Raw genomic sequence first — 15,364 nt, 5'->3', positions numbered from 1 at the left:
TTCCCAAAATATTTCTTTCTCTGCATTCTTCCCACAAAAGACCATAATGTGTTTGTGTGTGTGTGTGGGAGGCGCAGCACCATACTCTGGTTTCAGAGTATAGATAGATAGATAACCTTTATTGTCATTTTTCACTGTGGGCACACTGGCACACGTTAAAAATGAAATTTTGTTGCTTGCTCTCAAAAGTGTACACATACACAACACACATTTGATCATGCTATATACCGTAATAATAATAAACCTTTATTGTCAAAGTACAACATGTGTACATTGAGATTAGCTGAGCCTCCCCCCGTGCTCCCTCCCCCCAACACACAGTGACAACAAACCCTCCATCCCACCACACCATGTGAACCAACTACACCACACACCGGCCTCCCAAGTCAATTCTGCATAAGATTATGTCCCATTTAAAAGCCTAACAGCCCACATGCTATATACAACATATGTATAACCTACATCCTATTCCTTACATGATAACATATAAATATTAATCACTGCCCATCTTGAACACGTGGTGGAAAGAGGAAGAGTACACAAGGTCAATACCGTATGGAACAAAACTGTGACTGAATAAAGGGCAGCTTCTAAAAAAAGGCTCTCTCAGCCTTGGCAAGTTTAAGACAAGTGGACTTCAGCTCCCAGAATTCTATGCAGTCTAGAGAATTCTGGGAGTTGAAGTCTGCCTGTCTTAAACTTGCCAAGGTCGAGAGACCCTCTTCTAACTATTAGCAGTAAAAAAAAAAGCATGAATAAGGGAATCTGAGGGACAAATGCTAAAAAACGAAGAGGCAGACTCCTGAATCTTGGCAGGCTCTAAATTCTTCTCGCCCTTTCCCGGCATTTGGACAGGCAAAGTTGACCAAGCAGTGAATCCATCCTCCTTTCCCTTCCTTCTTCTCCTTCCGCCTTTGCCTTTTGAACAGGACACATTTCTAGCCCACCGGAAGAAATTTGGCAGGCTGGCAGAGGGACACCAAGCAGGGCATCACGGCAGGCTTGTAAGGAGTAGTTTCATAGATCCCCCTGGCTTCATTTTGGGGGCTGCCGTTTCCTGGGAGATACCTGGGGCCAGAAGACAACAGTGCCACAACTGTGATGTTTTCCTGCTTTACAGATCTGTGTTTTGTTTTTGTTTTTAGGAAAAAGCAAACAAACAAGTCAATTTCCTAGAGGGTTGTTGTTGTTGTTACTTTTCCCTGGATAGTTTAGTCTAGAGGGTTTTTTCCCTGCCAAAAAGGGATTCTTTTAAAACCATAAGGAGATAGGAAGAAGAAACAATTGGAGAATATTATCATTGTGCAGAAAACCTGTTCCCTTGCAAAAGTGAGATGGGCTGTTTCATCTCTCTCTCTCTCTCTCTCTCTCTCTCTCTCTCTCTCTCTCTCTCTCTCTCTGTCACACACACAGACAGACACACACACACACACACACACACACAGAGAGAGAGAGAGAGAGAGAGAGAGAGAGAGAGAGAGAGAGAGAGAGAGAGAGAGAGAGAGAGCAACCCTCTTCTCCTGAGGTTATGAATTAAAGTTATCCTGATTGAGATATTTCAAGGGAAATCCAAACCAGCTTCAGAGGAAGAAAAAACAACAAAAAAAATCTTTTCTTCTACATGACGTGGTTGCACCCTGTAATATTCAAGATCCTCAGCAATCTTTATGGACTACAAAATATTGCATTTGGCTACAAACTCAATCCTTTTGTTCTCCAGCACGCCTCTTAACCCTAACCCTAACCCTTCCCCTGCCTCTCTCCTCTCCTCTCCCTTCCCTTCCCTTCCCTTCCCTCCCCTCAAACTACAGGATCTGGGGAAGAGGTTTTAAACAATCCAACTTTCCCCAGAAAACTAGTCCTGGGATTCCATTACTGGGTCTCTTCAGCCACCTGTAAACAGGAAGGAACTGGGGCTGTCCCATCACAGCCCAATCAACGATGTCAGTTTTCTCTTTTACTCTGGACAGGAAAAGAGGGGGATTTCAAGGTAACCAGGATAGAATTAAGGTCAACACGGTCTGCCTTTGTCCTTCTTCGCTTAAGAGATCAGTGTGGAAGATAATTTTTCGCAATGGCCACAACGATGGCTGATGCAGGGTCACTGTTCATCCTATGACTGGGGAGAAGGCTGTTTGCTTTTTTCAGATCTCTGCTTCCGCAAGAGAACTTCTTCTGAAGAGGCAGGTCTCTATTCCCGGAAGATGTTTCCAACATTTTCTGTAATTTTTGGATCTTTGAGCAGCTCTGTTCCACCAGCACTTGTGGACCACTGCTAAGCCCAAAGGCTAAAGATTTTATGCTCTTCAAAGCATCAGCCAAAGATCTCCAGACCAGACCTGCCAGCCTGGCACAAGAGTGCCCTCTTGTGTGTCTGTGTCATGTGTCACAAGCTGCTTTCTCAACTCAAAGCCTGACAAAGAGGTTGGACCACACCCTGCAAAACTTTTCCATGCAGCTTTGAAGCTGATGGTGGGAAGTGTCTCCAGGCCACACCTTTTCCATAGCCACCTGCTTCCATTTTCTCCTCCAGCAAGTCCCCCTGAGGTCCAAGGTGCCTCCTTCATTGCCCTACAATGTCCTCCCCCCAACATAAGAAACCCCCACCCCCATATCCTAATATTCTTCTGCCAGCTTTGTTCTCAGCAGCTCAGCCAACCATTAGCAAGGGCCTTCCTTGACATTAGAGCAAAACATGAAGCCATTCTGCCAGCCCAGCCCAGCCCAGCTGAACACCAGCTCCGGTCTTGCAAAGATGAGCCGTCCTTAGCCTCAAGGGAATCTCTCTCTTCCATCTGCCAGCTTTAAACCCAGGTCAGCAGTCCTTAAGAAAAGCAAGAGACGGGAAGGATTTGCTTCCTTTCAGCGCACAAGGCTGCCTGACGTGAACTTCTTGCAAAAAGTGGTCAGGAAAACTACAACTTGCCTTTCTTATTTTTCTGACTGCTCGTCAGAGAAGGAAAGGAGAGGCCGGTGAAAAAAATGGAGAATGTGGGTGGCACATTGGCCTGCCCAGAAAGTTGTTTGTGGCCTGTGACTGAATGGCCATTAGAGATGTCACTTAATTCCTTTAGGCCAGGGCTTCTCAACCTTACAGACTTTAAGAAATATGGACTTCAACTCCCAGAGAGGGAGTTGAAGTCCATGCATCTTAAAGTTGCCAAGGTTAAGACGCTGCTCTGGATCTTATCAGCCATTCTGCAAGGAGAAAACCAGCCAGCTCATCTCAGAGCATGGGCCTTCAAAGCAATCTCTCTGCTTCAGCATTATCAACCAGGTCTCCTCCAGCCTCTGCTTTTCTGGGACTTAAGGTTGACTTCCACCATCTCCGATTCAGCCTTCTTTGTGTGGCTCTGTGTGTTTCAAGGCAGATTGGCAAACCTGTCTGCTAAAGTGCATTAATTTCTCCAGCCCAATGAGGCCACCGAAGGGAAGACAGCAACTGGGAAGCGGGAGGACAGTTACTTTTCAATTGATTTTTGCATGAACAGGTCAAGGTTTGGTGTCATCTCTCCTTCTGAGAACAAATTCCTGGGCTTAACTAGGGATTCTAACCTTTAGGGCAAATATCCAGGCAGGCTGGGCTAAGCAGGTCCTAAACAGAGTGAATTATAAAGATGTATATCTACACAGGGAGCTCTTATAAGAATCTGAAAAGCAAATCTAAGAATAACAGAGTTGGAAGGGACCTTGGAGGTCTTCTAGTCCAACCCCTTGCCCAAGCAGGAGACCCTACATCATTTCAGACAAATGGTTGTCCCATCTCTTCTTAAAGACCTCCATTGATGGAACACCCACAACTTCTGGTGGCAAGCCGTTCCACTGGTTAATTGCTCTCACCGTCAGGAAATTCCAACATGTTCTAACTACACCATCCAGCCTCTGCCCCCTGCCCCCATCTGGGTAGCTGATTTTGATGTTCTAGTAAAAGAAAAACAACAAGCAGAATAGGCTAGAGAAGACTAGGTTTCTCAGTTATTCTAAGAATACCAGAAAGACCGGAGCTCAGACGGCACGGGGTCAATTCTAGGCTTAGTAAGGTCAGGCTGGTGGGCTTCCCAAGAGTAAAGGAGGCTTCGGAATGTCCCCTTTGATCCTCTTTTGTTTCACTCCCGGCTGAATAGACACCGGTAACCAGAAGGAGTGTACACACCCACACATCCGCCATGGGTGGCGTTCTCTTTGAAAAGGGAGCAGTGCAAAGCAAAGAGCTCAGCCTGAATTGCTCCTGAAGTGGCCTGCCAAAGATCTCCCTCCTGCCCTCCACCCCCCCCCCCCCCGGCCTCTCCCCCTCCTCTCTGGAGACCCAGTTCCCAGGATCTTCCAATAAAGATTTGCATAAGATGCCCAGATTGTTCTTTAGAGAGGGACAATGGCATTCCACCCTCCCTCCCCTCCCTGGCAAAGGCATGGAGTGGTTTGTCAAAAGAAGGGGACTGGCGGGGGGGGGGGAGGGGGAGAGGACACAATGGGATGGAAGACATGCAAGAGTTTCCAAGAGGGGAGAAGGGGGATGTGGGGGGTGGGGGGGGAAAGAGATGCGGCCATGCCTGGTCCTCTCCTTTGCTCTGCCTGGTTCGGCAGCAAGGCAGATTAACGGCTGCAAACGGACCATTGAGTTTCTTCTTCTTCTTTGGTCAGCGTTGAAAGCAGCAGCGTGGGAGGTAGGCCTCCCCATGGGGTCTTCTCACACACCACCCTCACCTCTGGTCAAAAAGACTTTGCCCGATTTGCTTCTGGCTTTGTAAATCTTCCCGAGCAGAGACAAAAGGGAAGGCAAAGATGCAGAGTGACTTCATCCCAAATTACAGCAGCCCATTATGTGAGTTGCAAAGGAGGGAGCCACTGCGTGTTCCAGATCTGTTTCAGCACCAGATACATCCAAAGCAGAGAGAAATAATAGAGCAGAGTATTTATTAGAGGGCTGGAAGAGACTTTGCAGGTCTTTTGGAAATCTCCAGTGAAAATCTCCAGCACCCACAAGCCAGGGAAGCACATTGTTCTATTGATTCATTGTTCTCACACTCTCCCTCTCTCCCCCAGGTATCTCTTTCAAGGTCCACAAAGATTAAATCAATCAGAATCTATCAGAATAGACCTGAAAGGGACCTTGGAGGTCTTCTAGTCCAACCCCTTGCCCAAGCAGGAGACCCTATACCAGGGGTAGGCAACCTCGGCTCTTTTATGACTCATGGACTTCAACTCCCAGAATTCCTGAGTCAGCAATAGCTGACTCAGGAATTCTGGGAGTTGAAGTCCATGAGTCATAAAAGAGCCGAGGTTGCCTATTTTATTTATTTTTTTTATTTTAATTCCATTTATATCCCGCCCTTCTCCGAAGACTCAGGGCGGCTTACAAGCTTAGCAGTAGCCTTCATTCTATGTATATGCCTGCTTATTAGGGCTTTCACACACCCCCAAGCGGCATTATTACAAAGTCACCTTAATTGCCCCCAACAATCTGGGTCCTCATTTTACCTACCTCGGAAGGATGGAAGGCTGAGTCAACCTTGAGCCTGGTGGGACTCGAACCTGCACTAATTGCAGGCAGCTGGTGTTCCTTAAGGAGGCATTAGCCCACTGCTCCACCAAGGTTGCCTACCCCTGCCCTATCCCATTTCAGACAAATGGCTGTCTGGTCTTTTCTTAAAGAGCTCCAGTGATGAAGGCAGGTTGGTCCACTGGTTAATTGTCCTCCCTGTCAGGAAGTTTCTCCTTCGTTCCAGGTTGCTTCTCTCCTTGATTCGTTTCCATCCGTTGTTTCTTGTCCTGCTTTCTGTGGCTTTGGAAAATAAGTTGACACCCCCTCTTCTTTGTGGCAGCCCCTCAAATATTGGAACATTGCTACCATGTCACTCCTGGTCTTTCTTTTCTCTAGACTATCCATACGCAGTTCCTGCAACCATTCTTCATATATTTTTGTCTCCAGTCCTCGTTTTGTTGCTCTCCTTTGCACTTTTTCCAAAGTCTCAAATGGGGTCATTCCTGGGATACGTGAAGCTAACGCACACATTGGTGTGTGTCTGATAGTTACTCTGCTAGTCTTTCACAGGGGTGTTCAAAACGTGCGTTGAAAAAGATGCCAGCTGTGATTGTGCAATCGAAGTTCTGCTTGCTCTTTTTTATGTGCAGCCACCATCTGGAGCTTTCTGTCCATATCCTGAGGACACCCCTGGATTCTTCAAGGTGCCAGAATAATAATAATAATAATAATAATAATAATAATAATAATAATAATAATAATAATAATAATAATAATAATAATAATAATAATAATAATAATAATAATAATTTAATTTTTATACCGCCCTTCTCCCGAAGGACTCAGGGCGGTGTACAGGGCAATACAATAAAATACAATATAAAAAAGTTAAAAAAAATTAAATACTGCAGCTCAAATCCAATAAATTAGTACAATAATATTTAAAATACCCCAAACCCATCAGACCAGGCCGGCTTGTTCAAATAAATATGTTTTTAGGTCACGTCGGAAGGAGCGAAGATCGGGAGCCATCCGGAGCTCCACCGGTAAACGGTTCCAAAGGTCTGGCGCGCCCACAGAGAATGCCCTCCCCCTGGGGGCCGTCAGTCGACACTCTTTGACCGCCGGCACCCTAAGGAGGCCCTCTCTGTGGGAGCGCACTGGACGAAGGGAAGTTGATGCTGGCCGCAGGTGCTCCCGTAAGTAGGGTGTTGGGTGGCTTTGCTCATCCTTCAAAAACTCCTGCCTTTTTCTCACATTTTTTGGGCCAATTCTTGCCTCCAGAAGGGGTTTGAGGAATGGCTGCTGAGGCTGCTGTCGGAGCAGGGCTGACTACAGAATCTGAGTTTACACTCTAAGACAGTGTTTCTCAACCTTGGCAGCTTGAAGCTGTGTGGACTTCCAGAATCCACCAGTCAACAAAGCTGGGAGTTGAAGTCCACACAGCTTCAAGTTGCCAAGGTTGAGAAACACTACTCTAGGATTTTCTGCCAATATCTGCAGAGAGGAACATCAAAAGCAGCCAAATCTTGGAAGCTGGTCCTTGCAGGGTTCAGCAATCCACGTGGTTGGTGCAATTTTGTTTATCCAAAAAGCAGCTGCAAAGTCCCTGGGATGGGAGAACAAAGAGGAATGTTAACTTCTTAGCTATTTGCCTTGATAAGTAGATGGGCTCTAGTTCAAGAGAAAGTCCCATCTGCACTCCAAGAAACTTTTCTCTAATAGCAGCATCAAGAAAAGAGGTTTTGTCCAGAAAGAGAAAGAATGATGTTCTCACGCCTAAGCTATATATTCCAACGATAAATGTGACGGTAAAGTAGGTTCCAGAAAGAGCAGGAGACAGATGAACCACTGATGACTGTTCCTTTGTCTTTGATGTAACCTACAACAAATAATAAAAAAAAACATGTAAAGCAAATTACAACGGACTTCTGGTAAGTCAAAATAAACTGAAATATCAGTTCTTCCTTCATCCATCTGTTACACTCACCTCACTACATTTGTGGACTTCTCTCTGCTTCCCTCCCCCCCCTCTCACCCCTTATCCACTTCTTCATCCCTTCTCCTCCCTACAACTTTTACAACATTGCCTCATTGTCCTCCAAAATGGAGGAGCAGGATAACTGCTATCTTCTGTTGACTGTCCCTCCTTGGTGGAGAAGCTGGTTCTGCTCCGTTCTTGGGCCCAGCTCCTTTCTGGTTGCAGGAATCAATCCAGTTCTGGAAAACAGTCATCCCAGAACTGGGGGTTTGCTTTAGAAGGCCTTGCATGGCGCTTCTCCCATTGTGGCTTCTGCAGTTTGGTGTTCTAGCACAGCCTCTTGGCCCACGTATGCACCACCAATATGGCCCCTCCTTTCTATAGATTCCCAACACTCAGACAGATTTTTCTGACGATGCTGATAAATTCTTGCTGGGGTCACAAACATGAGAAGGACCAGGACCCTGTTGTGGGAAAGCAGCCTGAGCAGTTGGTGGCTCCTGGACCACTGTTTTGAACTGAAATACTGTGCGTTTCTTTGGGTGTTGCAAGTTATGTGAAGATGGGTGTGACGTTTTCTTCAGCTGGCTTTGATAACCCTTTTCTTGGCTCAGCAGCAAGAAATTAAAGGTCAACGTCTTATTCCACCTCTTAGATATTGAAACCTAATCCAGAAGCTTCCTTTAATAGCAACATCCTACTGTTAACATGCTGTAGGTAACAAAATTTATAAAATGTAACTTGCAGTTACATTTTATGCAGTTCATCTGTTCAGTCATCAGCTTCTTCCTTTTTAACCCTCACCCTTAATCTTAGAGAGAGTGAGAAACTGTTTCTAAGCAATTTGCCATTCAAATTAAGAGTGCAGTTTGCCGAAAGCCATCCCACCAAATTCCAGTTGCAAAGGGGAAGTCATGGCAACCTCGCAAGGAAGCCAGCCAGCTGCCTGCCCCATCTTGAAGGGAGAGTTTGGGAAGCATTTATTTAAATTCTAACAAACAAACAAACAAACAAACTTAAACAGTCTTTACTTGCTGCCCAGACTAGGAAGGAGACAACAACTGGAATATCTCACAGGGCTTTGCAGCCTGTGCGCCCCCCCCCCCAACCTGGAGTTGGATCAGAGTCCACCTGCGGAGAAAAACTGCAGGGCACCGAGGGCAATGTGGTTCTTTCAGGACTTGCAGACAGATGGACCATCAGATCCCCACACCGTAAGATTATCTGGGACACTACACATCCTCTTCACGCCCTGTTTTCCTTGTTACCTTCTGGGGGGATTGGGGCTCTGTGGTATCCGCAGCAGAACATCCAGATTCAGCCACAGTTTCATTCCATGCAGCATTAACCTTGTGAACTCTCAGGCTTCCTCCTTCCGTTATGTATTCAAGATGGACAGTATTTAATATTCATTTGTTATGTATATGTAGGGGTGTGGGTCTATACCAGTGGTGGCGAACCTATGGCACGGGTGCCAGAGGCGGCACTCTGAGCCCTCTCTGTGGGCACCCGCACCATGCCTCAGAGGTGGCAACTGTCTCTCTTCAACCAGCCACATGCTAACTTGCTGAGGTTCCACGTGGCTGGATGCATCCCAGCATGGCTGGTTTCCCTCCCCCCCCCACCCCGACCCTTTCCCAGGCACGACCCACTGCATCGCCGCCTCAGCTGTCGGCCGACCATCCATCTCGGAGGCGGCTTCTTTGAACTGCTGGCGATGGGCTGTGGAGCCCCAGAGTGCACCGATTGAGGGGCTGGCAGGCTGTGGCTATTGATAGACACTGTCGGCCCCCATGCGCTCGCTGGCTTCTGTGTGCGAGAGCCGATGGTGTCAGGCAGCAGCCGCCCCATCGCAATGGTAACCCCGCCCTACTTCGCTTTGTCCCACAGGATGAGCCTCCTGCCTACCGCCACACCTACCAGAGACCCCCTGGATCTCCCCCAACCCTGCCCCCCCACAGGTGTCCCTCCCCACGTGCGACATTGAGGTGACCACACCCACCTTGGCCACACCCACCCAATCTGCCATGACCATCACAGCCACACCCACCCAGTAGGCCACGCTCACCTGGCACCCAGCGATAAATAAGTGGGTTTTGGGTTGCAGTTTGGGCACTCGGTCTCTAAAAGGTTCGCCATCACTGGTCTGTACATATGTTGTATATAGTATGTTTAGGTGTGTATCGTGTATGTGTTTCACTTTGAGAGCAGGCAACTAAATTTCATTTTTGATGTGTGCCGTTGTGCCCACAATAAAAACAAATGACAATAAAGGTTATCTTATCTTATCTTATCTTATCTTATCTTATTTTATTTTATCTTATCTTATCTTATCTTATCATTTCCTTAGCCCCCTTTCTGCCTCATCCTGAATCACTGCAGACCCCAAATGTATATTTCATTCACAGCACTTTTGGACATCTCGAGAACGACATTCTCTGAGCAGAATACAAATCGGAAAAAAGGCACCTTTTGACTGAGTGCTGGTGAAGTGACATCAATAAAAATATCAAATTGCAATGAAGCAAAATCGGATGTCTTGATACAAATTCAATGCTCTTTCTATGGAAGTTTCAACACTCAGAGATCTGTGCCCCCGATATTCCAGCATTCTTCTATGCTGTTTTTGTCTTCTAAGTCTCTTTTATTGATCTTTTTACTTATTTCCCATATCTCTGCTGTTGGAAAGGCTGTGTTTTTATATGCTTGTTTGTTTATCTCCCATTGTTGCACTAATATAGAAATTAATTCGAGGTATTGTACTTGGATTAACCATAGAATCGTAGAATACTGAGACTGGAAGGGACTTTACAGGTCATCTAGTTCTGTCCCCTCCCAAGCTAGGAACTCCTGAAGTACAGGCAGTTCTCATTTAGTGACTGCCTCATTTAGCAAACATTTGCAGTTGTGACCGTCATGAAAAAGCAACTTTACTTCCAATTCTTTCATGTATGACCTTCACATGTCTGCAAAGCTAAAGTAAGATCATAAGCAGCACGTCACAGTTTCATTTAGTAATTGCTTCACTTAAGGAACACGTTGCCAGCCCCAGTTGTGGTTGCTGAGAACTACCTGTAGGATTGGTGAGATGAGCACTCTCTGTCTTGGCTCTGTGGCCTGATGTCTCCTGTCTAAGTGCACAACTCTACATTTCTCACAACTGAACTGCATATTGTTGGATAGGGGCCAATATTCAAGGGCCTTCTGAGCCCGTTTTCTGACTCGTTAGCAATCCCCTTCCTACTTTTTTTGTCTGGAAATTTGACGAGCATCACTTCTGTGCCATTGGCTAGTCATTTATGAAAATGCTGAAAAGAAAAAGGCAGAGAACAGATGTTTTCCTCCATGCAGACCAAGATCTATTAAGGTTGATTGAGCAACCAGGAATCGATCTGGCTGTGGGACCATCAGGGCTTTTTTTGTCATAGAAGGCTCAGAACGGAGTTCCGGCACCTTTTTTGGATGGAACCTTGTAGGGTAGGCAAGGCAGGTTGTATGACATGTGTGAGTTCCGGCACCTTTTTCTTTTACACAAAAAGCACTGGGGACCATCCATTCCACACGGTTCCCAAATGCCTTACTGAAGTCTAAGTACACCACATCCCCAGCATCCCTTTGGTCTACAAATGTATTTACTTTGGGAAAAAAATACAAGTCTGGTATGATCTATTTTTAATAAACCACTCTGTCTTTTAGCAATCCCTTTGTTCCTTTGCAAGGGACTTGCTTGCAAATCTACTGTTTGATATTCTGTTCTAGAACCTTCCCAGGCATTACTGTTAAGCTCATTTCCTGGTTCCATTTCCCCCCCCCCTTTTTAAAAGACTGGAACAATATTGGTTCTTCTCCCTTTTTCTGCCTCTGCTCCTGCATTCCAGGAGCTCACAGGTCACTGTCAGTATCCCCTGCCAACCCCCAGTTCTTTTAGAGGCACCCTGGGATGCAATCCAGCGAGTTGAATTCATTCCGGGGTTCTCTCACCGCTTCCTTGCCTATTTTGATCTGCCTTTTCCTTCTGCCCCCCGGCCCAGCTTCTGATAGGCTCAGCCACATTTGTGAAAAGGCAGATGCAAAGTTGGAATTAAACAGTTTGGCTTTCTCCTAATTGTCTCTTTCACCATCTCCTACCAGGGACTTTCTTCTTGCTCAGCACATCCTTCAAGAATCCTCTGAAAATGTTTTGGTGTTTGCTGCGAGCCTCGGCTCATTCTGGGGCCTTGATCTTCCTGACAACATGCCCCACCCATGACCATTATCTGACATTCTGCTTTTGTTCTATGTCCCTCTGCCCATTTTCCAAATTTGTTCTTTGGGTTTCTCAGTTTAGCAGAGCGATCAAGCAGACTCTACGCCAGGGGTCTTCAAACTTGGCCCTTTTATGACTTGTGGACTTCAACTCCCAGAATTCCTCAGCCAGCCCAGCCGCCCTCGAGAGGGACCCGGAAGCACCCCGCATGCGCGCGACTCTTCTTGGAAAGTCTACGCCTGCTGCGGGGCGCGTCTTTTCGGCGGGGCCGTGACGTCACCGCCCGTCCGCCCGCCCCTCTATTTCCGCTTCCGGGCGACCCTCCTGAGGACGCGGGAGAAGGTGGCAATGGCGGCGCTCGGCGGTCTCTCCCGGCGGCTGAGGGCCGGGCCGGGCTGGAAGCGGGCAATGTCGGCGGCGGCGGAGCCGGAGAAGCACCACGCGACCGGTGCGTGGAGACGGGCGGGTTGACCGGGTGACCTTGCGCTTGTTCCCTCTCCTCGTACCGGGGCCTTGGCCGGCGGGGCGCGGTAGGCCAGGCGCCCCCCTCCCCGAGAAGCTTGGACGGCCACTCGCACGGCCCAGGATCCCCGCTGGGCGAACCGCGGCCGGAGATTCCGCTCGCCGCCTCCCGGAGGCAGCCCTTGGGCGACGCCCAGCGGGCTCGGTGCTGCCTGGGACTAGAGCAGGGGTCGGCAACCTCGGCTCTTTTATGACTCGTGGACTTCAACTCCCAGAATTCCTGAGCCAGCATAGCTGGCTCAGGAATTCTGGGAGTTGAAGTCCACGAGTCATAAAAGAGCCGAGGTTGCCGACCCCTGGACTAGAGGGGCAGCCTGTGGACGATGCGCTGAACGTGGTCAGCTCTTCACGACTTGGCACGTTTGTGCAAACTGAGCCCGTGGAGCTAGTCCGTGGTTGAGGGGATTTTATTTATTTTTATTTTAATCCCATTTATATCCCGCCCTTCTCCGAAGACTCAGGGCGGCTTACAATCTAAAGCACAATGTGCTTAGCACATTGAATCTGGGGAACGGGTTAATGCAGTAAACCAGTTCGGTGAGGGTGTGTGTGTGTGTGAATATAGCCGTGGCTATATTCTTGTGTTATATTTACACAGCTGTTTAGGGCCTCCCCCCCCCAAAAAAACCCCCCTCATTAAAACAGGAAGCATTTTCACAGCACGCGCTGCAGACTATTTGGGAGTGGGCTGGCTCTAAGAAATCTAAATAACGTAAAATGGGGGAAATGTGAGACGCTAAATTACACAGATAAAGATGTTAGTGATTCCAGTTATCTTTATTCCAGAAATTACTATTTTGAGACTGATCTTTAGGACATCTATTTGTAAAATACCGACACTAACCCTAACTCTTTACCTGGATTTCTCTTGCTGATAATATTCTGGAAATGGTAAGGGAAAGGAGGGGCTGGGGTGGAGAAAAAATTATCTTCGCATTAAGCAGGAAGTTAATGCAGCAGTGGCTTGAGCTTTGAACTTCCTGGTCTAGATATGTTTTTGTTGAATTGCCATGTGGGAACTAAAAATAGGTCCTGGCCAAGTCATAGAAAATGCTAAAGCACAAAGCAGCCCAATTTTAGCTTAACACCTTTTTCTGAATTGGGCCGCTCTATAATCAAAAAGTAACTCCAAACTAATAAGCATCTTGCACTTTTTCCTCCTACTGGAAAGTTATGCTATCCTGCAGCACTTTTTCATTGCACTGTCTGTAAATTGAATTAAAAGGCTCAGATAGTTGATTCTATTGGTCCTGTATTTTCATTCATTGCAAAGAACATTCCTTGACTTTCTGCTTGTGTTTGAATTCAATCAATTAGATCGTTTATGGAAAATCTTGTCTTTTGTGGTTGCTCTTCCTTCCGTTGCTATCTGCCAGCTAAATTGTTACCTGAAAAGAGAAACGCATCATGAAAGGCCAGAATTTATTCCTTACAAGCATCTTTACATCCGGACCAAGGTACTGAATTTGCATTGTTTCTAGACTTCTTCTGTGCTGACTGTTGAGAGTCATTTGCAGACAGTTGCAAAAACTGAGGTTTAGATGGGTTGGATCAGATCCCAAAAGCATGGCCTAGACCAGGGGTAGGCAACCTCTGCTCTTGTATGACTCATGGACCTAGACGTCCATTGTTTCTCATCTAATACAGGTAGTTCTGAACTTACAACCATAATTGAGCCCAAGACTACTGTTGCTAAGTGAGATGTTTGTTAAGTGAGTTTAGCTCCATTTTAAGACCTTTCTTGCTACAGTTCTTAAGTGAATCACTGCAGTTAACGTGGTTGTTAAACGAATCCGGCTTCAATGTTGACTTTGCTTGTCAGAAGGTTACAAAAGGTGATCACAGGACACCCTGGGACAGTGCGACTGTCATAAGCATGAGTCAGTTGCCATGTGTCTGAACTGTGATCATGTGTCCATGGGGGTACTGAAAGTAACTGTGAACAATGGTCATAAGTCACTTTTTGTGCCGTTGTAACTTCAGATGGTCACTAAATGAACAGTTGTAAGTTGAGGACTACTCGTATTTCCCTTCTTATAACAGTCTCTCCTACACTTGGGTTTTGAAGTAGGGTGAGAATTACATTGCCTATCTATTGGGAAACTGGTTATAGTTATTTATAGTATCCTGAACTCTTATTGGCTCACAACAAATTTTAAGGGTGAGGCAAATATATAAAGTTCACAACTAAATTTTGATGAGAAGTGAGCTTCATTTCAACTACAGAAAAATCAGTTTCTCATCCAGTTTGTTGATTTATTGTACATTCAGTCCTTGTGCATGATCTTCATTGGACCAATTGCTGTCTGAGCCACATTGACAAAAATAGAAAAAGTTCCACTTATTTCTGATATATACCACAGTGGATGCCAAATTAAAAAAAATCCTTCCATTATTGCCAAACAAAACTATTGTTCTGCACATTCAGCTTGCCAACATCTTCAAGAATTGATGTTTGAAAATTATTTTTAAAAATCACCTACCATACTTAAGGCTCCCTGGTAATCTCTTGAAAATATCCATGCAGGTTTCTTGGCCGCATTGTGGAAGTAGTTTGCCTTCTGATCTCTCTCTCTTTTCTCTCTCTCTCTCTCTCTCTCTCTCTCTCTCTCTCTCTCTCTCTCTCTCTCTCTCTCTCTCTCTCTCTCTCTCTCACACACACACACACACACACACACACACACCGCCACTTTGACTTCTCAGCCTAGTCTACAACCTGGGATTTTTCTAGTGGTCCCCCACCTCTCTACTATTTACATCTGACCAAGTTTAGCTTTTTGAGATAATATTGGCTGGCTGCTGCCACTTTGCTGGTCAAAAAGCCATCACAGAGATCTTAATTTATGTAATTTAGGAAGCTAAAACTACCACCTCTTTTTTCTTCGCAGCCCTTCCCTTGGGGTGATGGGAACCATACTCTTTTCCATAATCCACATGTCAATGCACTTCCAACTGGCTATGAAGAGTGACCATTAGGCAAGTGGACCACAGCCACAGCATGGACCATTAAAGGTAGCTGGACCAGAATTGAAGCTGGGACCATAATCTGCATATGCTACATTGTTTATTCTGACTTCTCACAGTTGATGTTCTTCCTGTAGAAGTCTCCTGAAATAAAAATATTCTAGCCAAA

General features: G+C 46.3%; 1 protein-coding gene across 1 annotated transcript; it reads left to right on the top strand.

The window, feature by feature from the left end:
• The first annotated feature begins 12,001 nt into the window (after positions 1 to 12,001).
• Positions 12,002 to 15,364, top strand: COX6A1 (cytochrome c oxidase subunit 6A1). The gene is made up of 3 exons (XM_081338793.1): positions 12,002 to 12,157; positions 13,549 to 13,688; positions 15,120 to 15,364. Exons 1-3 carry the CDS (start codon positions 12,058 to 12,060, stop codon positions 15,198 to 15,200), a joined length of 321 nt encoding a protein of 106 aa, XP_081194919.1. The 5' UTR covers positions 12,002 to 12,057; the 3' UTR covers positions 15,201 to 15,364.

Source organism: Vipera berus, assembly GCF_964194415.1.
Source record: "Vipera berus genome assembly, chromosome: 14".
Classification (NCBI taxonomy): Eukaryota; Metazoa; Chordata; class Lepidosauria; order Squamata; family Viperidae; genus Vipera; species Vipera berus.
The sequence above is the reverse complement of the archived record's forward strand: the minus strand, read 5'-3'. Positions and strand labels throughout refer to the sequence as shown.

Bases quoted from the DNA above. Each gene is read 5' to 3' on its own strand.
- COX6A1 (XM_081338793.1), top strand. From the start codon at position 12,058: ATGGCGGCGCTCGGCGGTCTCTCCCGGCGGCTGAGGGCCGGGCCGGGC. The intron at 12,158-13,548 runs GTGCGTGGAGAC...TCAATCAATTAG, and splicing joins GGAGAAGCACCACGCGACCG to ATCGTTTATGGAAAATCTTG. The intron at 13,689-15,119 runs GTACTGAATTTG...TTTTCTTCGCAG, and splicing joins ATCTTTACATCCGGACCAAG to CCCTTCCCTTGGGGTGATGG.